Source organism: Podarcis liolepis, assembly GCF_965112155.1.
Source record: "Podarcis liolepis genome assembly, chromosome: 9".
Taxonomy (NCBI): Eukaryota; Metazoa; Chordata; class Lepidosauria; order Squamata; family Lacertidae; genus Podarcis; species Podarcis liolepis.
The window spans coordinates 47,816,306-47,840,070 of NC_139564.1; the positions used below are offsets into that span (position 1 = coordinate 47,816,306).

The window sequence follows — 23,765 nt, forward strand, 5'->3', positions numbered from 1 at the left end:
AAGATGTTCAGAGTGCAAAATCTACCCAAAGATTCTTGGGGGCAATACTTCTAGGGAGAGAAGTAGAGCCAAGGGGATGGCCTCCAACTTAAAAGGGGAGTGGTTTACAAGCCCTGCTCTGATGCTGTATCGCCAGCCTCAAACCTGCATGCTATAGTGGTAGGGCAACAAACTGTTCTGTTAGTCCAAACCTACACTGAATGGCATTGAGGGAGGTTGGACCGCCTTTCCATGCCATATCAGGTCAATGGTGGGTGTGCAGCAAGCTGTACAGCTAGTCTGAATCTTTGGATTATAGTGTTGTAGGCAAGGCTGAGCAGTACAGTGAGAAAACATGTTAAGCATCTTCTTCCTACCTTTGGGAGAGTGGGGTTTTGTCCTGTTGAAGTTTGTGAGTGTGCAGACTGCTCTGTTATTCTAGCACTCTATTCCCATTTCCCCCCATCACCAATAGGGCACTGAGCTGTTTCAAATATTCTGTTCCTATGGGAGGATTTTGCACATGTGCAACTCCTATTGGGAAGGTGCTTTTTTCTGGGGAGGGGCGGTCTCTTTTTAAATAAGTAACAATTTCCTGCATACTTGGAGAGTCCTTTGAGTGTGTCAAATTCTGTCTCTGTATTTGGTCCCATTTCACTGATTGGCAAAGGACAACCAAGTTTGCTCTTAGAGAGACTGGTGAATACACTCTAAATAGCATAAGGTCAAACTCTGAAGTTTCATTGCTCAAAACATAACTTTTTTCATGTTCAGTGTTATAATAATTATGTATTGCTGCCTCTTGCAGTCTTCATTTTATATGGATTCCAGTAGAATACTTAAAGTTGCCATTCACCTCCCCCAATTGCAGCTATAGATATTAATTAATGAGATAGTACAGTGAACATAGTCAGCAGCATATAATACAATTTCATTTTATTTAAAACATATTTTGCATAATATAAAAATATTGATCACAGTGAGATTTAACAATTGTTACTGCTATAAACAAGAATGCAGTACAATATTTTTAATGGAAATAAATTATATAGTTATTATCTTTTTAAAAAATCACAAGGAAGAAAATGTAGGCTGTTTGGTCATTAGGAAAAAAAATCAAGTTCTTATTGAGTTCTTAATAATGAAGAAAATCCCAGGTTTTGTTTTCTACATTTGCTTTCCACACGTCTTAAGAGCACAAATGAGTCTGTGTCCAATAGTCCTATGATGTCTCTTTTGCACAGTAAATCCAAAATGTTAGCAGTCTTTTTTATAAAAAAACACAGGAAAAATGTACACCAATTTGTCAGATGGTATCTTCACTAATTAATAAGTGGTCTTTTCCAATATGTTGGCACACAACGGCAAACTTCTTCACTGTAATAAAATCCAGGTTCACAGCGTTTCGTTCGAACTGTACACGGTGGTCTGTAGCAGCTGAAAGAAGTTGGGGGGAAAAACAGTTGTAAAACTGACATGAGAAATTATTCTGCCTATTCTGAAATCTACAATGTGCTCTTGGAAAAAAAAGCAATTAATCTATGCAAGGATTCTCTGTAAGGTGCGTGGATTCAAGTGGCTGGCAAACAGAACTGGATACAGTTATAAGTCTTAATAAGTGCTCCACCTACAGCTGCTTGTCTCTCTCATGTAAGCTCTCCATAAATGGAAAACACCACACAGAGAGGAGCAAGGAAGAGGTGGGTGTAGTTCTGTGAATGATAGTTTCTAGCACCCAATGACAGAATGGATTTACCAGGGCTCTCTTTTTACTTAGTTATGTTGCTTTCAGAATAGGAATTCCGCCCCCTCAACTGCTAATTTTCTGGCACCAAGGAAGACATGGTGGTTTGCCCTGGTCCTTTCTGGATTTTCATGCAGGATGAATATTTATTTTATTGTCGCTTGTTGTAACTGAATTGTGAACTGTTCGGTTGTTGCTGTTCTAGTGTTGCTAATGATGCCTTGGATCCAAGGTGAAGTGTGATGTCAATATCAAGATGAGGCAATCACATATCTGACTCGTTGAGATGGGTTCTGAAGCAAATACTTCTTCTGTGCACAGCGCTAATAATTACTCATTGTCAAGTGACTATAACTATGTAACAACTTTCAAATATTTGAAAACGTTCTAGCTATTTACACAACTACTAACTTTTTCTGGTGCTGAGCTTCTAATTGCAATATCTTCTAGTCTGAACAATTTGTCTGTAATGAACTATCTAACAGATCAGAGTTATTTTCTTTCTTTAAAAAAAAGCCAAGAATTTCTCTCTGAAATAGTCTAATTTTAAAATTACTCAAGCCTGTTTTGCTCATGTAGAGTTCCTGTAACATCAGTGGAAGCAATGTGCAGGTTCAGAGGCTTATATGTATAACATTATGAATTGAAAATGGGATGGAAAGACATCAGTAATTTATAGCACTTCAGTCAGGGAAGTAAAAAAGTACTTTACTAACCAACACTTCATGCTTAGAAGATAAATATTTTGCATCAGTGGATAATTTGTTTCTACAGGGATTGCAGGACAAAGGCTATAAACAAGTTTGTCATAGCATGATAATTCCTTCTGGTTGTTTTTAAAACAGGTTGACCTAACATAACCTCACACTGATAGTGCCAAATAGCCTCTGGTGTGTAATGTAGACAAAGCACTAGTCTTTTGCTATTTCAAACACTGGCAGCAAATCAAGAGCGAAAAGTATACGTTTCAAGTTTCAACACAGCTATATTTTAAATTTGTTTTAAAAATTGTCTCTGTTTTTACAAAAGATAGTTTAATGATCTCAATTAACATTCCTCCTGATTAATAGCTTATGCATTTCAGTTTACAAATAAAATATTAGATGTCTGCACAACAAAATACACGGGGGGGGGGGGGAGACTTCCTGGACAGAGGGAGGACACTTTCTTTCATCTCTGTCCCTACATGCCTTTCCCTGCTCCCATCTAACTTGAACCCAGAAAAGTGCTTCTGTATCTGGATTTTTAAAAGTAGATTGGTACACCTACCTCCATGGACCCAGCTCTGGGGACAACCCCCATTTCTTGAGCTGGAACTGCCCTGGTTGGGTTTGCTCTGAAAATGTGACTTTTAGAAGACATCTGAAGGCAGCCCTATATTGGGAAATTTTTAATGTCTTATGTTTTTACAACTTTTTATATGCTGTAAACTGCCCAGAGTGGCTGGGGAAACCGGGCCAGATGGGTGGGGTATAAATAATAAAATTATTACTATTGTACTCACGGAGCACATGCCCTTCAAGGTAAACCCAGCCCACCTTGCTGTATTTCTTTTCCAGGCAAGTGCCCGCCTGCTTTTAGTGGTAGAAGTATCCTTATTGTGTGTGTATGGGGTGGGGAACAGTGTTGAGGACATACATCTCAAGGCACATGCCCTCTAAGTCTAATTCTCTTTCCCCTTGATACCCTGATCCACTTCCTTCCTTCAGCCTTCTGTTGATTATATATGCACATTACTCTCTAGTGCCAATATTCAGTATTCAGTTCTGCACCCATGTCTGTTTTTAAGTATGTAGGGAAATATTCACTAAAACACATATATATTAGTGAAAGCAACATACAGAACTGCATTAGGGGAACTAGTTTTGCAAAATGTGGAAATTTATCAACATTTAAATGGTAGAATCTGTTGCATCCTGTTTCAATGTCCAAAACACAGCAGAGTAATGGCATCACCATTACTAATAAATAAGGGACATTATTGGGGTTCAGGCATTCTATGGAAAACCCATGTGAGCATATCCCTCTTTGGGAGAATATGCAAACAGCCTTAGCTACTTTTGCAGAGGTTAATCAGGGAGATGTGCCATACTCTTTTGTACAATGGACTACATATCATGCTGTTTTCCTCACAGTAGAATCACATTCAGTTGTATGGCTTATTCTAGGTTGCTCTTGGCTCTGCTTTCTATAGCAAAAGTAATATATGTAGTAGGCAGATAACTACTGGGAAGAAAAATGCTAGATAATGCTCATCATATGAAAAACTGTGCTGGAGTTAGTGTTGTGGCTGTTCTCTGCATGAATCATACAGAAGTTAAAGAGGAATAAGTTCTTACAGTGCATTCATTTAACCACAGTGTGTGTGTGAACCTACATCCAACAGTGACAGCTTGGTTTTAAGGACAGGAACAGGATGTAAGTTGGATTTGAAATCTACTAGGATGTAATTTTGCTAGTATATTTATTAGGATTTTCAAATACAGCTAAGGATGGCACATGCAGAGAAATGTGTGTACCAAAAGGTTGTGTTTGAAACAGGAGATTGTATTCTATAAAAACTAATTCGATACTGTATTATATGTTTGTAACAGGATTATAGTTACACTGGAGCCAATTCTTGCAACAAATTAGCACAGCTATGAGGAAATCTGCAAAGAATGAGGAAGAAACATCCTGGGCCAACCTGTTCCATCTTGTGGTGAGCTTTGTTAAAATAACTTGTCACACTTGTTCAACTCATTTGTATATAATACACAATTCTAAATCTCAAGTTACACAACACCTACTGGAAACAAAACAACCTGGTGCACACATAATCCTAGAGAATATATTTAAAATTAGATTATAATGGGAAATAATCCATAATGGAGTAATTGTTCAACTATGAGTTTACTCCTGAAGTTTCTTCCTACTAAATTAATCCCCATAACCATATTGTGGTAGGTCTTCCAATAATATCATTTTTCTAGCAAGTCTTTAATTGGCTTAAGGAGAATAACCTTGTTGGGCTGGATATGGCCTGTAGATTGTACATTGTCTATGGTGTTTCCCCTTGAAAAGGCTTAAAACTTGCTGTATAATCTTAATACACTTTTCTCCAGGTCCTAGATGACACTGTAAATAACAACTATTAGGTGACTTCCATAATTTTTTTAGGGATAATATCTGAAATCAATGCTATCTGGTATGTGCTGAAGAAAATGAGATTATTTAGTGGAGGGAACAGCATTGTTCAGAGCTCTGCTTTTGCAAACATCTGTTTCATCAATGATGGATTACATGGGCAATGTAAACATACATGACTAGTGCCAAACACACTTTCAATTCAGGTAGTCCATTCTGTATGACAAGTAACATGTTTTATCTCCAGACTAGTAAAGTTCAGTGGTGCCTCGCAAGATGAAATTAATTCGTTCCGCAAGTTTTTTCTTCTTGCGAGTTTTTCGTCTTGAGAAGCATGGTTTCCCTTAGGAATGCATTGAAAATCAATCAATATGTTCCTATGGAGACCGTCTGGGGACAGAAGCGCCGTGCGCCTTCCCCTCTGTCCCCGGACCTGTTTAAAGCAAGGGGCGGCAGGGAGAAGATCGCTTCTCCCCGTTGCCGCCCCTTGGTTCAAAAGGGGTCGGGGAGAGCGGGGAAGATGCGCTGCGCTTCCCCGCTATCCCCGGAGCTTGCGGGGCAAACTTTGTTTTGCGAAGCAAGCCCATAGGGAAATGCGTCTTGCGAAGCGGCTAAGAAAACGAAAAACTCCTTCATCTAGCGAGTTTTTCGTCTTCCGAGGCATTCGTCTTGCGGGGCATCACTGTACTCTAACTCTGATAAGCATCAGACAACTGCTAAAGATCAAATATGTAGCATGATTATTAGAAAATTTGAGAAACTGTTACCAATGTCTTTTAGCAGGACAAAAATAACATCTACTGTATTTTTCGCTGTATAGGATGCACTTTTCCCCCTCCAAAAATTAAGGGGAAATGTGTGTGCGTCCTATAGAGCGAATGCAGGCTGCGCGGCTAAGCCCAAAGCCAGAACACGGAGACGGGGTGCTCCGTCTTGCTGTTCTAGCTTGGGGTTGGCTGTGCAAAGCCTCCACAGGGCAGCGGGGTGCCTTCACCCCGCTGCCCTGCGGAGGCTACAAAGGCTGTCCCCAAAGCCTCAAGCCTTTGGAGCGCAGCGTGAGTTCCCGCCAGCCCCACAAGCTCGGGGGGGGGCAGCGGCAATGCTGCGTGCAGCCTTTGTGCTGTTCCCCAACCTGCTCTTTGGGGTTGGCGGTGGGGGAAAGCAGCGCTTCCCCCGCCAGCCCCAAAGAGCAGGTCGATAGGAACCTGAAGCCTCTGGAGCCCAGCGGGAACTCCCGCCACGCTCCAGAGGCTTCGGGTTGCCTTCACTGAAGCCTGGAGAGCGAGAGGGGTCAGTGCACACCGACCCCTCTCGCTCTCCAGGCTTCCAAGGTAGCTGCCTGAAGCCTCCAGAGCGCAGCGGTAACTCCCACTGCGCTCTGCAGGCTTTGGGTGAATGCACTTTGAACACACCTTGTTTTAGAGGGGGAGAACAAGAAAAATATCCCCCCCCCCTGTTCTCCCCCTCCTATGGTGCGGTGCGTCCTATAGAGTGAAAAATACGATAATTTAATAGAAGTTGCAAGACAAAGTATTTCAGTTGTTTTACTTACCTGCATGTCTGGTGATTAAATCTTTTTCCTTTCAAGAAGCACTTGTTTGGAGATTCTACACATTCACAAATACACTTTGCAGAATTTAGTGGCTGATGTTTAGGACATGTTCTTTTACATACACATTGGCACTTTTCTTCATCAAAATCCTTGCTGGGGCCACATGAGCTAGGCAGCAGTTTATTCTTACATGTACACTGGCATGATGTTCTATCCAGTTCTTTGTGAGGTCCACAGCTGGAAGGCCTCACTCCCCCTTTACAGACACACTGGCAGGTTTCTTCATCAAGCTCCTTATTAGGTCCACAGATATCATGGTATCCTTCAGCAGTGTCTATAAACACAGCAAACATTAGGAAAATAAATAAATTTTGCTTCAGGCATTGAAAAAAGTGAAACATATCTGCTAGTTTCACATTTTTCATACCCATGTCTAAATCACTGAATTTGTAATGTGGAGTGAACAGCCAGTTACAAAGGATTAGAGAATTCTTAATTTTTAAAAGTTTATGTGCATATAATTTTTATTTTGCTTGAATAATCCCACGTTAAGTGAATGCAACTTCTGGGGCATATTTGCTTACCGGTATCCCCAAGGTAAGAAGAAAAACTGAAGTCATGCTGAGCCAGACATCTGCAAATCTGATTATTCCAGATATGATTTTTTGGGCAAGTTTTGTTTGCCACATGACACCTAGGGATAAAATATTGCATTATTTAGTACACTGAAAATGCAAGACAAGAGTTTTTGTGCATAGGTCACAGATGCGGACAAATGAAACCTAAGATATATTTGATTGCATTCACATTGGATAGAGAGAGATTTTTCTTCCTTCCTCATAATACCAGAACCCGGGGTCATCTAATTAAGCTGAAGAGTGGGAGCTTTAGGACAGACAAAAGGAAGTACCATATTTTTTGCTCTATTAGACACACCGGACCATAAGACACACCTAGTTTTTAGGGGAGGAAAACAAGAAATAAGAAAGCAATGCAAAGCATCCTGAGCTAACAGGGAGCGCTCCTCCATCTTCGCTCAGGAGGCTTTGTGGGTCTATCCCTGAAGCCAGGAGAGCCCTCCTGGCTTCAGCGAAAGCAAGCCTATTGGCTTTTCCCCTACCTCTCGCAAGAGCCACACACTCTTTAAAGGGAGCACTGCTCTTGGGGGCTTTTCTGGGGGTTGGGGGAAGGGACAGAGCCGCATGCTCTGTCCCTTCTCCCACCTCCCGCAAAAGCCAGGGATAGCCACGCGAAGCCTCCACAAGGCAGTGGAGCTTCTGCTGTCCTGGCTTCTTGCTTGGCCGTGTGCAGCCTCTCCCGGGCAAGGGGAGCCTTCATCCCATGCCCAGGAGAGGCTGCGCGTGGCTAAGGCTCCCCCAAGAGCCGCGCTCCCTTTAAAGAGCGTGTGGAGTGTGTGGGCTCTTGGGGGCTTTTCCTCAAGGAGGGAGAAGGGCAGCTCTTCTCCCTCCTCGGGGAAAAGCCCCCAAGAGCTGCACACACACTCCACGTGGCTCTTTAAAGGGATCGCTGAGCCAGAGCCTCCTGCCTGCATTTGCTCCATAAGACGCACACACATTTCCCCTTAGTTTTTAGGAGGGGAAAAGTGCGTCTTATAGAGCGAAAAATACTTCTCACAGTGTATAATTGAACTCTACAAGAAATAGTATGAACATCAGCTCGAATGGTTTTAAAGGAGTACTGGACAAATTCAGAAAAGGTAAGAGCTATCAATGGCTACTAGAATGAATCGGGATTTACAGAATTAGTATTGCCTATTACAGCATGCATTTGTTGTAAAGTGAAGTGGCATTGTTCACTGCCATTCCATTTCCACCCAATACATGCCGCATCCTAAAAACCCCTGCAAAGTCCTGAGGGCCATAGTGGAATATTGGGAAATGCCTATTGCATCAATTAATCCAGTAAGTCTGTGGTTTAAACTCAATTTGCAGACATTAAAACACTCAGGGTAATGAGCTCTAACATATACAAAATGTCTTCTCTGGAAAATTCCCCACAAACTGTTTTATGATTTTTGTGTGTTTTTTCCCATTCTTCTGTATACAACTCAGTATGTTTTGAAATAACAATTAAAAGAATTAAGCAAGCACAGACTGAAAGAGCACACCTCAGACTTCAAATTGATGTATAACACTTTGAATTTACATGCAATTCACAATAACTAAACAACTGTTGTATTGTTGCTTAAAAGTTGAAAAATGAACTCCCCGCCACATTCTATGATCCTTATTCAGTATTCAATACTCTGGCAAACGGTTGTGGAAGACTATTCATAATTTAGGTTGAAAATACTTCTTAATATCAAAAACAATTGTTTAATTTAAAAACTAGCTTAACTAAATATCTGAAGTGTTGCAGTCCTTTCATGACTCAAACTGAGTCACACTTTTTGATGTAAGGTTCACACTCTAATACATGAATCTGCATGAATTTTTGCATAAAGCTAATGATGGCATAACCTTGTCTTCTGATTGTTATTTTTTAAAAATCAACTAAATAACTTTTTCCTAAAATTTTGTATAACTTTATAATACACTTGTTTAAATATTTGTCACCAGGAACCTGCATTGTATTCTAGAGTTTTTAAAACAGAGTAAGAAATATGCAAATCTAATACTTACTGTGTTTGTGTAACTGACAAAGACCTTCTAATGATTGAATGAACTTGTCTGTAGACATCCAGTTTGGACATGCATCGGCAAGATGTATGATTCGCGAAACTGATTGTTACAGGTTTGGGACCATGAGACAGTGGCACAGTTATTTCAAATAACTGCACAAAAATAAAAGGGGAACAAACAGAAATAAAAGTTTTTATTAAAAGCAAAAATGAGAGCAATGTGTTAGCATGCTGCTTATAATGTTTCTAAAATGTTTTAATTACTTAAACTGTTTCAGAATTCTTAAATAAACCTGTGGATGTGTTTGATGCTCTGGGCTCCTTTGGGAGAAAGAACAGTGTATAAATACAATAAATAAATCTATCTCTCTTTTAATTCGGAACCAGCGAAGGCAGTGAATGTCTGGAGGTGGTTGGAGGATGGATGGCACCTAACAGATTGAGGTTGAATCCTGACAAGAAAGAAATACTGTTCTTTGGGGACAGTTGGTGGGTGGGCGTGGGGGACTCCCTGGTCCTGAAAGACCAGGTGTGCAGCCTGGGAGTCATAGCTGTTCATGGAGGCCCAGGTCAATTCTGTGGCCAGGGCAGCTGTCTGCCAGCTCCATCTGGTACTCAAATAGCAAACAGAACTAAATTATATGACATCATTTCCATGCAGCAGCAAATACATCCAGAGGGTGCCCTGGTTGTGGTGGGGGACTTTATCAAGCTTGTCTCAAGACAGTTTTTCCTAAGTTTGAACAGTATGTGAAATCACCCACTAGAGGGAAGAATATCTTGGATCGAGTGTACTCTAATCTGAAGCAGGCGTACAGGGCAATCTCCCTCCCCCCCACTTAGGTTCATCTGACCATTCCTTACTCTTTTTATGTCCGAAGTACATCCCCCTTAGAAGAATTCAGCCAGCTATAAAAACAGTTAGAATCTGTTTTGAAAGTACTGATTGGAGTGTGTTTGAACATCAAGATCTGCACAGATACACATATGCTGTACTTTCCTATATTAAAGTGTGCACCGACAATGTAACGACAGAGAGGAGCATTAGAGTTTATGGGAACAGCAAACCCTGGATGACTGCTGAAGTTAGGTCACTCTTGAAAGCCCGGGATACTGCCTTTAAGGCAGGGAGCATAGACACATATAGAGGCAAGAATAAAGCTTAGGAAAGGCATCAAGGCGGCAAAGCAACAATATAAGCTCAAGGTTGAGAACTGCTTAGCTGAGAACAATACGAAACAAGTGTGGCGAGGATTGCAGCACCTAACCAACTATAAAGGCAATATGACAAACATGGTCACGGCCAATGATATGTTGGCAGAGGAGCTGAACATCTACTTCACCCGCTATGAGGCAAAAAGAGCAGGTATCTTGGCTCCTGTTTGCCAGCCTACAAATTCACAGCCGCTTGTTTCATATGACCATCAAGTGGAAGCTGCATTGCGGGTGGTGAATCCCAGCAAAGCTGCTAGCCCAGATGGGTGCTGGAAATAGTGGTAAAAGATTGTGACGATCAATTAGCAGGGGTCTTGACGAGGATTTTTAACATTTCTCTGCAAACCGCTTATGTTCCATCGTGTTTGAAAGCGGCCACCTTTATACGAGTCCCAAAGAAAACAGCAATTAACTGCCTAGTTACAAAAAAACCAGCCGTACAAGGCGAATGATGTAAATAATGTCACATTATTAGCCATATTTGGACATTCTTCTCACAATTAATACTAACATGTGGGGAAGTGGGACCATGCTGGGAAACTGTGCACAAAATGAAAACATACAGGAAATGTATGTTTGAAGGCTTTCCCTTTCCTTTAAGTGTTTGCTTGGTCACATGGTAGCCAGAGGAAGGGGCTACTCAATGTGGCCCTGCTTATTGCGTGTGTGTTAGTATTAATTAATAATAAAATTAGGCTTTCGTTTGGTCCCAAAATAATGATATAGTGCTGGGAGATCGGGACAGAATGTTGGGATTCTTATACTTCTACAACCAATGCATTCATATTATATTTTACAATGTAAACAACAGAACAATGTATTCCTTTTAAAGCAGATCCAAATTTCAGTGCATATTTCAACCACATGCAGACACTGAGAGCTTAAAACAAACCCAGAATGTAGCTGAGATAACAACCTACCGTTTTACTGATGAAGCTTGTGCTGATATTCATACACTGCAGCCCTTCACTATTGCAGCAACCTCCACATCTGTAGATGGACACACATGGAGGTTTAAAGAAGGTGTTTGTTGTTGCTCCATACTCTTTCCCCACATCTACACATACCTCACGTGGCATGCATTGAGTTTTTCTCCACTCATTATCAATACCTGCCAAGTTACAGGGAAAGCTCATAAGTTATAACACAGGTTTTCTTAATAGTTCAAAATCAGATTCCCCTGAAAGTAGTTAAAACTTGCTTATTAAATGGACCGTGTTTATATAGAAACTCAGTTCTGTAAAAAGCAAACACAACAGCAGCAACGACGATAAAAATATCAGAGTTGTTTAATGCTAGTTCTCTAACAGTAGTCTTATTACCAGGGCTTATCCACACTAACCTCCAGAGCTTTCCCCGTGCAAACCCACTCTTTAAAGCTGAATTGTGGAAAACCTGGATTGTCATTTGTTGTGCTTCAGCTTTAAAAGTGGGGTTTTTTTGTGGGGAAAACTCCAGGGTGAAAGAAGAGCGCTTGGAGATGGAGCTTTAAAGCATGGACCTGTACCTGGAAACAGCAGGACAAAAGGTAAGTGGGGATAAGTCCTTAGGTACGCTTGAGACACTGGTGCAAATGCTTTGTGGAGCAGGCTAGAATAGTCTCTAGAAAAGGCACTGGGGATCTAAAGAAGGGCAGAGCAAGCAGGGGGTGGGGCTTGCAGGTGGATTTAGGGAAGAATAGGAAGAAACAACAGGAGCAATAAAGAAGAGAGGTATGGCAGCTAGAGACCAATGAAAGAGTATCAGAAGGCAAGTCACATAAATTAAGGGAAGGCCAAAAAGGAGGATTCCGAGAAGGAAAGAAAATCTGACAGATGGAATGGCAGAGAACAGAGGTAGATATGCCTTGGAGCATTAGAGGTGAGGAATCACCTACTGGCTTGAAATAACCAACCAAATACTTGCTCGTGGGTTTCTAGCACTTATAAATGATTATTGAATGGTTCCTTAGCAAGGTTTCAATAGTTGTGAGAAAACCTAGCTGGAAAAAAATCTACAGAAGAGAAGAAAACTGATGTTGCTTACCTTTAACAGATGTTGTTTGAGTGGTCATATATGTAGTCACAAAAAGGGGATCTGTGTCTGTGCAGAGCACCATCCTGGAACTTTCTAGAGCTCAAGCCTGAGAGCTGATGCTCATGCCCCTAACCCTCAAAAGGGATATATATCTCTTTTACATATGCCTGAAGGGGCAGTACGTGCACTTCTATTCAGTTTCTTCATGATTGTTGTGAGAATATCCCACCAAAAGAAAGGAGGCACCTGCAGTGGGAAAGGAGGGTGGATTGTGACTTCACAGATGATCACTTGAAGAACATCAGTTACAGGTAAGCAACGTGTTTTTCTTCTTCATAGACTCTGTGCAGCTACACATATGGAAGACTAGCAGCCAACATACATGGAAGGAAGCACTGGTGTTATTATGGGGGGGGGGGGGTTTGTCCAGAAGAGCTCTCCCAAAGATTGAGTGAGAGGTTATTTTCACTTCCAACACATAATGCTTTATTAAAGTGGAAAGGTAGAACAATATAGCCACTTTGCAGAGTTCTGGTAATATTGTTGGCATCCATCTGTCTCAAGAGACAATGGAGTGGACTTCTGGGGATGAAGTCAAACTGCTGCAATAGCAGCACTGACGTGACCTACCTGGGGCGCAAGCCTGGGCATTGTGGATGGATATCCTGGGCTGCCCAGATGACAAGAGCCCTCTCTCGGCCTCGCTGATATAGTCCAAAGGAAAGCAGAACAATATGCTTGGGACCAGCTTGGCTGCAAGAGATGCCAGAAGGAGGCGTACAAGGCGCCATCCGCCTTAATGTAATGAAATACCCTAGAAAAAAGGTAGCAGCATCTGGGGAAATGAACGCTATTGGGAAGAAACACAAAAGGCCCTTTTCAGATTCTCATAGCAAGAAAAAAAATGCTTATGTTGTTGTAAAAAGCAACTGTTCTGTCCAGATAGAAAACTAAAACCCCTCCAATCATCTATGTACAGACAAGACTGGAACAATGAATCCACAAGACTGGAACAATCAAGTCCCTTTGGAGAAGAAAATGTGAAACAATCTAAAGGAGGACAAACCACAAACTTTTCTCTGTCGCCATTCAAATAAGTTGAATCAAAATGCAGAGCACATTGTTCACCAAGTGTCCTTGCCAACATGTGTTCACCAAAAAAGATTCTTAAGAAGAACACATCCTGAAGCTGAAATGAATTCAGGGAAGCTCACACCAGCAGAGTAAGAACTGAGGGAAACTCCAGGACTGGACACTGATACTGGGAATTGTAAACTGTCAAGACCTTTAAAGGAAAATGTAACAAATGAATGAGCAAACACTTAACATTACTTCAATAGGATGGTGTAATGAAGAACCCAGATGTTGAGAATAGCTAAAACCTGAACAGCAGGTTGAGCATATAATCTGAAGTATGATTAGTGGAGTTTGCAAAAGTAATAAGAATTGAATCTATTTCATTGTATAGGATTGCCTCATGGAAGAATATCATGGAGCATTTTAGAGAGCCCTAAGGAAGCTGTATATTCAGGCTGTTAGTGCACCAAAATGCACTAATGATGAGCCTAAGGTCAATGGGGATGCAGTTTGTCCCGTTGAGTGACACAATATGTAGCACTCTTGGAATGATACAAAAGTGCAGGAAGATATATAGAGAGGTTCTTTCAGTGGTGGGGCTCTTGATCTGCTCTGCTGCAGAATTAATGATATTTAGAGATGGTGAAAAGGTCCATCAGGGGATAACCCTAGAGACTGAAGCAGATATCAAAGGTTCAAGGACTTGAACAAGTTTGTGTCAGCTTGTCTCTTTCCAATATTGATTCCGATATTAATAGGGAATAGGGAATGATGATGTTGAAGCCAATACCACCAGTACTGGAAGTTTTTAGAATTGAAGGAATAAAACAGGATACTGTTGCAGCAAGTGGCACTGATATTGAAGCTGAAGCTGTGGTCTCAGGGTCCAGAGTTAGGGTTCAAGATGAGATGTTCTGAACAAGAGCAGTCAGCAGGTCGGTAGGAGTTTCAGCAAGGTCAAACTTGGAAGTGGTGCAGGGCTTGCTACTTGTGTTGAGGCAAGTGGTTTAGGATGATAGTAGTATAATTGTAATGCTGCTTTTCCATTGATTCATGAACGGGAAACCTTTTTTGGATGAAAACAGTTCTATGGGCTCAATTCTTTCCTTTTCAGTCTTTGTCCTTAAGTCTATTGGTAAGCAGAGACTGATGAACTGACACCTGGGTCAGAAGGTTAGTAGGGACAGTGGATAAACTGAGATTGGGGACAGATATGTTGTCTCTATGTAGGAAGTCTTGGGTACCATACTTTTTGTGGTCTGCAAAGCTCATTCCACATAGATAAGAACAGCAATTCCTATGAGCTTGCTTAGTGCAGTTTTGGCAATGAACAGGAATCAACTGTTTAGCTTCCTAAACTGATCAGATAGCAGTTATTATCCTGCTTTAAACAGCTTGCTATCAGAGGTGGGAATCTTCCTCCCACAATTTCAGCACTTCTTAAGAGAGATCAGCTGCACCATAGGTGCATGGGGACAAAATGCAAGGGCAATACTACCAAATATAAATGTAGCTAGTGATTATTTTTTTAAAAAGTTAGAAAGCAAAAGCATAAAGAAGCTTTTTTTTTTTTACTAAAATAGGGTGAAAGGAAGGATGTAGCAGAATTCAATGAAGAGCAATTTCCTGAGAAAATTTTCCATTTTGTTGCCTTTGTGGTAGTCAAAAGAGAAATGAGTGGGAAGCCACATACTCAAGGCATGCATGATTAGAAAACAGCTTCTGATGAATGGGTTGGGGTGGGCATGACACCAGCTTCTGGCCATGAGCTCTAGAAAGTTTCCAAATGGTGCTTTGCTCAGCTGCAGAACCCATATATGTGCCTGCACAGAGACTACAAAAAAACAGGGCTGGAATGAAAGTACTATAGATCCAGAACTATTTCCAGATAAAGGCTTCCTTGTTGTAAATTTCCACAAGTCTAAAGCTAGCTATCCAAACTGGAATGGGATGATAAATCCTCCTCCTAGTCTAGGACTGGGATGCAAAACTAAGGCTGCAGTTTTAACCCCTTAATGTTGGACTAGGTGGGTGGGTGGTTGTGCTGCATCAGCTGGCCTCCTACAAGTGCAACCTCCCACTTCTGTCCACGAAACTGCTGGTAGTATCCCTGCCAGTGGGCCCAATTGCTGTGCCAGCCTGCAACTAGAGCATGAATAGGGCCCTATCTGACTGCCCTATTCCCTTTAACTGCTACCACCAAGAACACACATGGCAGTGGCAGCAGGGAGCTAGGATTGCTCTATTAAGTTGTTACATCCAGAGACTGCATCAGGAGGTACACCTGTCAAATCATGTGACTCCTAGATATCAGCAGATAATACTTCCTGCTTCTTTGGTCTGAATAATTTGTCAGACAAACTGCCAGGTGAGCAGTGTACTTCACATTTGGTCTGCCCTCTTTTTCCTAGCTTAGATTTCCCTCTGTCTGCCATGCCTAGGTTGCTGATCTTGGTCTTGGAAAAAACCTGCACACCTCACCTATTTTTCACCATGTACCATATTTTTCTGTGTATAAGACAATGTTTTTTGCAAAAAGAAAAGTCAAAAATGGGTTTTTCTTATACATGGATGGTGAATGCACAGGGAGGTTTTTTCCTCCCCCCAAAAGCTGAACAATTCTGGATGATCTCGGGTGTTGGTGGGGCATTCTCCACTGCTGCCAACACAGACCCCCACTACTGGGGGTTGCTACGCTGGTACTGGTGCTTTGAATATTTAATAAAATATCAAAGTTGTTCTGTTTGATGTTTAAAATACTGATTTCATGATTTTGGGTTAAAAAGGGGGGGTTGCCTTATACATGTGGGCATTTTATACACAGGAAAATATGATAGCTCAAAAAGCTGCAAACAGTTATGGAATTTCTTGTTATTAGTGAGGGTCTGAGGTTCTGACTATGCTGAATTATGCTTTAACATAACATTTTAGCAGTTTTGTTTTCAGCATTTAAATTTTAAAAAACTGATTTACAGTATCTGGTGGACATGAAATTTTCAACACTTACTTTTCAAGATCTCGGGATTGTAATGTGCCGCAGCAAATTTTACTGGATTTGAATCCTCTGATCTTGCATCGAAGCTGGACTGTTCCCTATTGTGTTGCCAGCTCCCTTTTCTCAACTGACATTTGAACATTTTCCAGTATTCTGGATAAAGTACTGTCATGAGTTCATCCACACTGGATACAGACCGCAACTGCTCTTCCAACTCTTTACTTGCATGAGTCTGCTAAAAAAGAGCAAAAATAATTACTTTCCACATTATACAAATGTTTATATATATATATTAATATGATCAACAGCGAGTAAGGAAGTCTCTTTCCCTATAGAGACTTCATTATCAAAAATGCATTTAAGTCTGTCTAACTATCTTCCTACCTTCTTAGTTTTGTTAAGGCTGTTATGAAAGTACAAGGAGGAAACAATATATTGACTTTGTTAGCCCAATATATTGCCATTATTGGTCCAAACAAACTGCCATTGGGGACACTTACAAATGAACACTAACACCAAATCTAGTTTTAGGCAAACGTGAATAAACTACAAACACAGATTCTTCATTCAATATCACTTAGGCTGCAATTCTATGCATGCTTATTTAGAAACAAGGCAGGCAATGCCAGCTAAACTTATAGAGCCTTCAAACATTGATTTTGTGTCCCACTATGGCAATGATTTAGCATAAAAACAGTGCACTTTAATCTGATGAAAAGAAACATTTAAAAATTAACTAAGAACCAGAGAGAGAGAGGCAATGCAGTGAAAAAGGCAGCAAGGGGAGGAAGAAATAAAAGCAGGTGAATGATCTTTTCTGAATTTCATTATTCCATTTTCTATAACTATATCATTGTATACTTTTAATACAGTGGTACTTCGGGTTACAAACACTTTGGGTTACAGACTCCTCTAGCCCAGAAGTAGTACCTCAGGTTAAGAACTTTGCCCCAAGATGAGAACAGAAATCGCATGCCAGCGGCAGCGGGAGGCCCCATTAGCTAAAGTGGTACCTCAGGTTAAGAATGGTTTTAGGTTAAGAACGGTCCTCCGGAATGACTAACCAGAGATACCACTGTGCCTGTGTGTGTGTGTGTGTGTGTGTGTGTGTGTATAAATAGTTTTTAAGAGTACACATTTACAATACACCTTCTGGATTATGCTGAAGCAGCCTTGTTGAATTTGCAGTCTGTCATGCAATTAACATGGGGGGAAAATACTTTTTTCAAGGTAATGGTCTCAAATATTTAATGCCTTCACCCTAAAGGAATTTCAGTCACATATGAAATTCTCCTTTATTCTATCTTGTCATAATATAATAGCCTTGTTGGCTGATGAGCTTAGAATTAGATTTAAGCTACTTCAGGTGCAAGTAAATTTATTTTGCATGAATAATTGGGGAAAGTATATTCATTGTATATATTGTTACCAAAAAAACAGCAACTGTAAAAATAAATAAATCCTCAGTTGCTTAATGAAATAAATGCTCAAGCATCTGCTCAATCTAGCAGTACAAACTAAATGTAGTTTATACTTTCACACCATGGCTTTTTTCTTTAAGTCATCCCTGGTGCCCATTATTAATTATAAAGGTCAAAGTACTTAATACTTGGCTGAGCCTGCAACTCATAATTGATGGTGTGACATGCAATAATACAACTTAATGGATTTATAGTGATCATAGTTGTCAGCACATTTCATTTTCAAGGATTTGTTGTGAGAGCTTTTAATGGAAAAGTGATGTCTATAAACCTTTGTGTTCATTTACTTGTATGCAGGACAAATTGGTTAATGGAAATGTATTAAGAGGGGCCAAAATATGTGTTTATATGGTTGGCTGCTGGTTAGCAGAGACAGAATTATAGCTGTTGGTGCTTGGTGTTTGTGGAGTCCACCAGAAGAAGACAACAATGATAGAAGAAGGGCATTGGAGAAGAAAAGGAAGTCCTGAGAAGCAGGCTTGGTTGCTGGCTTAGTCACAGACAAAGAGAGAACCTGTAATTCATGTCCTGAAAGAGAGCAGTACTGCACTGCTGGCTCTGAACTTCCAATGCCACCCCAATTTTGAAACTGCAAAATTTTGACAACCATTTTATCCAATCATTATGTTATTAACAATTTTATGTAACAATGCATTTTTAGAAATGGAATGTTTTCTGTGAAAATTATTCTGCCACATATTATTCCCCAATTACAATTCAAAACTCAAGCTATATGCCTGGTCTTCTCCTTGCCTACAGAGACACATACTTGGGAGGTAAAGTGCCTTGCAGTGGTGAGATGGAAGGCTATCAGTTACTTGACAGAAGGCAGAATGCAAGTGCTGTTTAAACCTTTAAATAGTGGCTTGTGTTAATAAAAGGGAAGCATCTGTTCTTCATCAATTAAAATATTATCTTTCACATACAGTGGTACCTTGGGTTAAGAACTTAATTTGTTCCAGAGGTCCGTTCTTAACTTGAAACTGTTCTTAACCTGAAGCACCACTTTAGCTAATGGGGCCTCCCGCTGCCACTGCACCGCCGAAGCACGATTTCTGTTCTCATCCTGAAGCAAAGTTCTTAACCCGAGGTACTGTTTCTGGGATAGCGGAGTCTGTAACCTGAAGCGTATGTAACTTGAAGTGTATGTAACCCGAGGTACCACTGTACTTGTATTATATTTTCATTATGATAATATCCTTATTTACTATATAACATTTTAATTTGTGATAATTTAGTGGACCACATCTCAAATGAATGTTGCTCATCTCACTTCTTACCACTGTTTATAAAATGCTATAAATTAATAAGCAACATTCTTTCTCTGGCATGTGTTTGAATGGTAATAACTAGAACTTTTGACTAAACAGAAGTAAACTATAGCCCAAATGTTTAGCAAGAGACGATCAAAGTATGTGAAGTAAGCAAATATAAAGAGCAATTCTGGAGAAAATCCACCCCCGCCTTAGTCTATAAGTAACATGCAATAAGTTCCAATGCAAATGCTGAACTTTATTCCAAAACAAATGGAATAATGTCATAAGGCATGGATTCAGAACTGTTAAACAATCCTTGCATAGTTTACAGATCTGAACAGAAATATTAATTGGAAGACCACCTACTTTGTCATGTTGCCTTGTTCTAACAAATATTTCAAATTTAAGCATAGTAGGCCATGAAGAAAAAAAACTACATAAAGGATTGCCAAGCCAACAAATGGCTCAGTTCAAAAATAGTGAAAAGAATAGTCAATAATGACAACATAAATTAAGTCATTAACATCACTCCCAATGATTCAGTGCACAGATAACATCTCAAAAAGTAAGAAGGAATGTAAAGGTAGTGATAAGCCAAGCATAAACATAAAAAGGAAGACATTTTATTGGATTTGTCTTTTGCTGTAGAAGGCCCTATGTCTGCAGAAACACTGTGGGCTTCACAAGCCTGCAGGTTACCTAATAAATAATCAGGAATGGCACAGTGAAAAAACATTTTTGCCATTTCAATGACATTTTAACTTGCAATCCACAGGCCATTTAGAACGGATCTGCCCCTCCCACACAAATTAGTATCAAAGTCTCCCACAAGCAAAACCAAGTATTTTGTGTACTTCTAGAAATGATCACAAGTGTTATTGGATTTTCTTTCTTCTTGTAAATGTACCATCTGCTGCGAATATTGAGACTGCTGCTTATATATACATTCACTTTAAAATACCTTCACTATGATGATACAAAGGCTATTAGATGAAGGAGAAAACTGGTTTTAACATAGGCATTTGTAATCTCCACACAGTACAAGATCTGAACAAGGAGGCATGCAGACATGGCTTCCAGCTGAAGGAAAACCAAGTGAATAAAATCTCTCTAAATGAGATTTTACAGCCTACATCATTGCTAACCCAAATATTATATAATACTTTTTGTAAGGAAATCAAGTTCTTTCCTTTGAAGTCATTTGGAACCTTTTCTTTATCTTACTGCCAATGGATGGAGACTGGTTTACTGTATAATCTGCATCAAGATCTTCACTTGTTTGCAAAGCTAGGTGTTTGTGACTTATTCTAGCCTAAGTATTTTAATGGGGAACATTTGTTTTAAGATGGATGAGGGCAGATATAAAATCTAACAAAGTTTTAATGTGTTGGAGACATTGCCATTTTGCTACAAGAGAGTAAGAATCTCTCTTCTAAACCTTCCTCTCCAACAGCACTGTCCTGTAATGGAAAGTGCTACATATCCTACACACTGAAACATAAGCTAGGCAATGTTTCTATTTACATTCCATCAACAGGTAGCTATTTAATAATAACATTTCAGTATTAAAATTGGCACTCTATTTGCAACCTTACTTTTCAGTGTTCACAGAAAAATGTTTTCTGAAGAAAAAATGTGAGAAATTCAGTTTTATTTTACTATTTATTGCAGTTTAAATTACCAGTATTTTCACTGTAAAGGAACATAAAAAAGGTAAAATTGAAATATTTTAATATGTTTTATTTTTATTTCATGACTGTCTAGTCCAACATTTTGATATTTCAAACAACATATCTTTCTTTATAATTCAGGGTTATAAGTATTATGGGTGTGTGCAAAGTTTCAGTCAAAAACTAATTCTGTTTAAGTGTTCCACTTAAATATGCTATAAGCTACATGATTTATCAAATCCAGTATATAAACAGAATAGTCTGGTCTTAAGTTGAGAACAGTTAAATATGGTTCTTGTGTAACATGTAAAAAAGTCCAAGAAGCAAGTTAAGATGAAATATTTCCATGAGAATTTCTAACATTTTACACAGAGAGAAACTTCCAGGCAGACACTAGAAATATTATAAAAGGTCACTGTGTGTCAGTTGTTAATTTACAATGGCTAAAAAGTCCAATTCCAGATGTTAATAAGTTCTCACATTGAATATATTATGTGGTCACTGTGCTTCCTGCATGTAATAACCAAAATGACTTAAGAAACAGCTGAATTCATTTTAAAAATTTCTTCAATTTTCCATAATTTAAAGCTCTGCCCATCATACAAACCAAAGAAAGAGTTTGTGGAAAACTTTAATTGAACACCATGTTTACTTGCACACTCAAAATAAGAAAATAATAGAGAAATGAGATATGCTAATATATTCAACCTAGTAGACCTAAATCAGAAATACAGCATCTCATTCTACCTGCATAGTCACATCATATATTCCCCTCTCTGTACAGATATGTAATTTCCCTACTTTATAGCTGAAAGCAAATCCGGCAAACTGTAGAATATAATTATTATAATCAGATGATATACAGGTAGCTCACATCTTATGCAGGGGTTATGTTTCTTGCCATTGCATGTACAGTATAAGCAAAACTGTGTAAGGCCGGAATACCCCCAGACACCATGGAGATCAGCATAGAAAGTTACCATCTGGATCCAGCCTTGGATAGAAAGCTACTCAAAAAGGAAGTGTCACTCCTGGATCTTTTCAGCATTTCTTGAAAGTTTTATGGTGATTTTTTTTTACTTAGGATCATTCTGAACACAGAAAAAAGTAAGGTGCATTGCAGCATGGTGCCAGGGATTTATTTTTTTTAAAGCTACATTTGCCTGCAGGCTTCCTCCTGCAATCTTTGTTTGCACATTATTTTTCGTAAATGCACTCATATTCTTGTGATGTGTCTTTTGAAATAGGCATATCTACAAGAAGTAACTGGAACTGAGAGTATGGCCATATAAGGACATCTTTTAATCCTAATCTTTCTTCAATGTGCATTTCAAGGGGAAAAAATATCCAGGATCACTTACTAACTGGAAATCTGATACTGGTAAGCTGACAATAAGCACTGCTTGCATTTGGTCTTTATTATTTATTAATTAATTCTGTATGCCACCTTAAACCCACAGGTTTACAGTTTACAGGACAGAATTTGGTCTTCTATGTTTCCTGTTTTGTTGTCTTCACCTATTCTTCTAAACCCAATCCAAACTGTTTGGCCCTGCTTTGTTCAAAGTCTCATTTGCCAGTTTGGATGTAACAGCTGGCTATCATACATAATTAATTGATTAATATTATTACTAGTACTACCTGTACTTTCTTTTTAACCACCCTATTTCTGAAGATCACATGTCCTTGTAAAGTATGAAAGCAACAATAAAACACACCCAAAGAATACAACAAAGAATCTTAAGATGTCACCGTATTAGCATAATATTAAATATTCTATATCTGGATTAGCATCATGTTACTCGCAGTAAGGATTATGGAGGGTGAGGTTGGTTTGTTAGTGGAAGAAGATCCAGCTAGCCTCCTGATTCGAGTTTGCTTTTTTTCATTCTCCCTCCCTCCCACTTCCCAAAAGGGATCTTGTCCTGCAGGTCTCAGCCAAGGATGAGCAGCCAGAGCGTGAGATGCTGGCCAACAAGATATCATAGAATCACAGAGCTGAAAGGTGCCATGAGGATCATCTAGTCCAATCCCCTGCAATGCAGGAATATTTAGCTGGCCTGCACAGGGATCGAGCCTGCGACCTTGGCATCATAAGCACCACACTCCAACCAACTGAGCTAACTGACAGGTATTCAATGGACCATAAGATGGAGAGGGCCAATTTGCTCATTGCACTGCTAAATAAACAAATGGTTGTGCAGTACCATGTTGTGCTTCTGTACTTGGAACTGAAGGGATGCAAGTAGTTTGATACCCCCCAGGCGAAATACTGCTCTGGTACAGAACTGGGCCATTCTCAAGTAAGAGATAGGAGAGGAGTATTAGATGGCCTGGTGGGTATGGGGCATGAGCCCATTAGTGCTTTAGAGATGGGGAGAAAAACTTGCATCTATATGCTTGGCAGCAATCCTTTGTATGTGGGTTGTAATCCTGTTGAGTATGAATGGTTTATGTGTGACTAGGTAGTAACTGAGGTAGTGAATGACTGTAATGGTTGTGTGGGATGGGATAGTAAGATTGGATGAGTAATTGTATGAATAGAATCATAGAATCATAGAGTTGGAAGAGACCACAAGGGCCATCGAGTCCAACCCCCTGCCAAGCAGGAAACACCATCAGAGCACTCCTGACATATGGTTGTCAAGCCTCTGCTTAAAGACCTCCAAAGAAGGAGACTCCACCACACTCCTTGGCAGCAAATTCCACTGTCGAACAGCTCTTACTGTCAGGAAGTTATTTCTAATGTTTAGGTGGAATCTTCTTTCTTGTAGTTTGGATCCATTGCTCCGTGTCCACTTCTCTGGAGCAGCAGAAAACAACCTTTCTCCCTCCTCTATGTGACATCCTTTTATATATTTGAACATGGCTATCATATCACCCCTTAACCTCCTCTTCTCCAGGCTAAACATGCCCAGCTCCCTTAGCCGTTCCCCATAAGGCATTGTTTCCAGGCCTTTGACCATTTTGGATGCCCTCCTCTGGACACGTTCCAGTTTGTCCAATACAATAA

General features: G+C 39.9%; 1 protein-coding gene across 3 annotated transcripts in view; it reads right to left on the bottom strand.

The window, feature by feature from the left end:
- Nucleotides 1–898: 898 nt before the first annotated feature.
- The window catches only part of VEGFC (vascular endothelial growth factor C), a 42,945-nt gene continuing 20,078 nt past the window's right edge, over nt 899–23,765 (bottom strand). For 2 of the 3 annotated variants that reach the window (XM_083520321.1, XM_083520322.1), the window contains exons 2-7: nt 16,358–16,577; nt 11,178–11,368; nt 9,044–9,195; nt 6,986–7,095; nt 6,402–6,735; nt 899–1,416 (exon numbers count right to left, since the gene is read on the bottom strand). In XM_083520321.1, coding sequence (XP_083376447.1) covers nt 1,302–1,416; nt 6,402–6,735; nt 6,986–7,095; nt 9,044–9,195; nt 11,178–11,368; nt 16,358–16,577 — 1,122 coding nt within the window. In that variant the 3' untranslated portion in view covers nt 899–1,301. Of the gene's footprint in view, nt 1,417–6,401; nt 6,736–6,985; nt 7,096–9,043; nt 9,196–11,177; nt 11,369–16,357; nt 16,581–23,765 lie in introns of all 3 variants that reach the window. The other variant, XM_083520320.1, reaches the window with a different exon arrangement.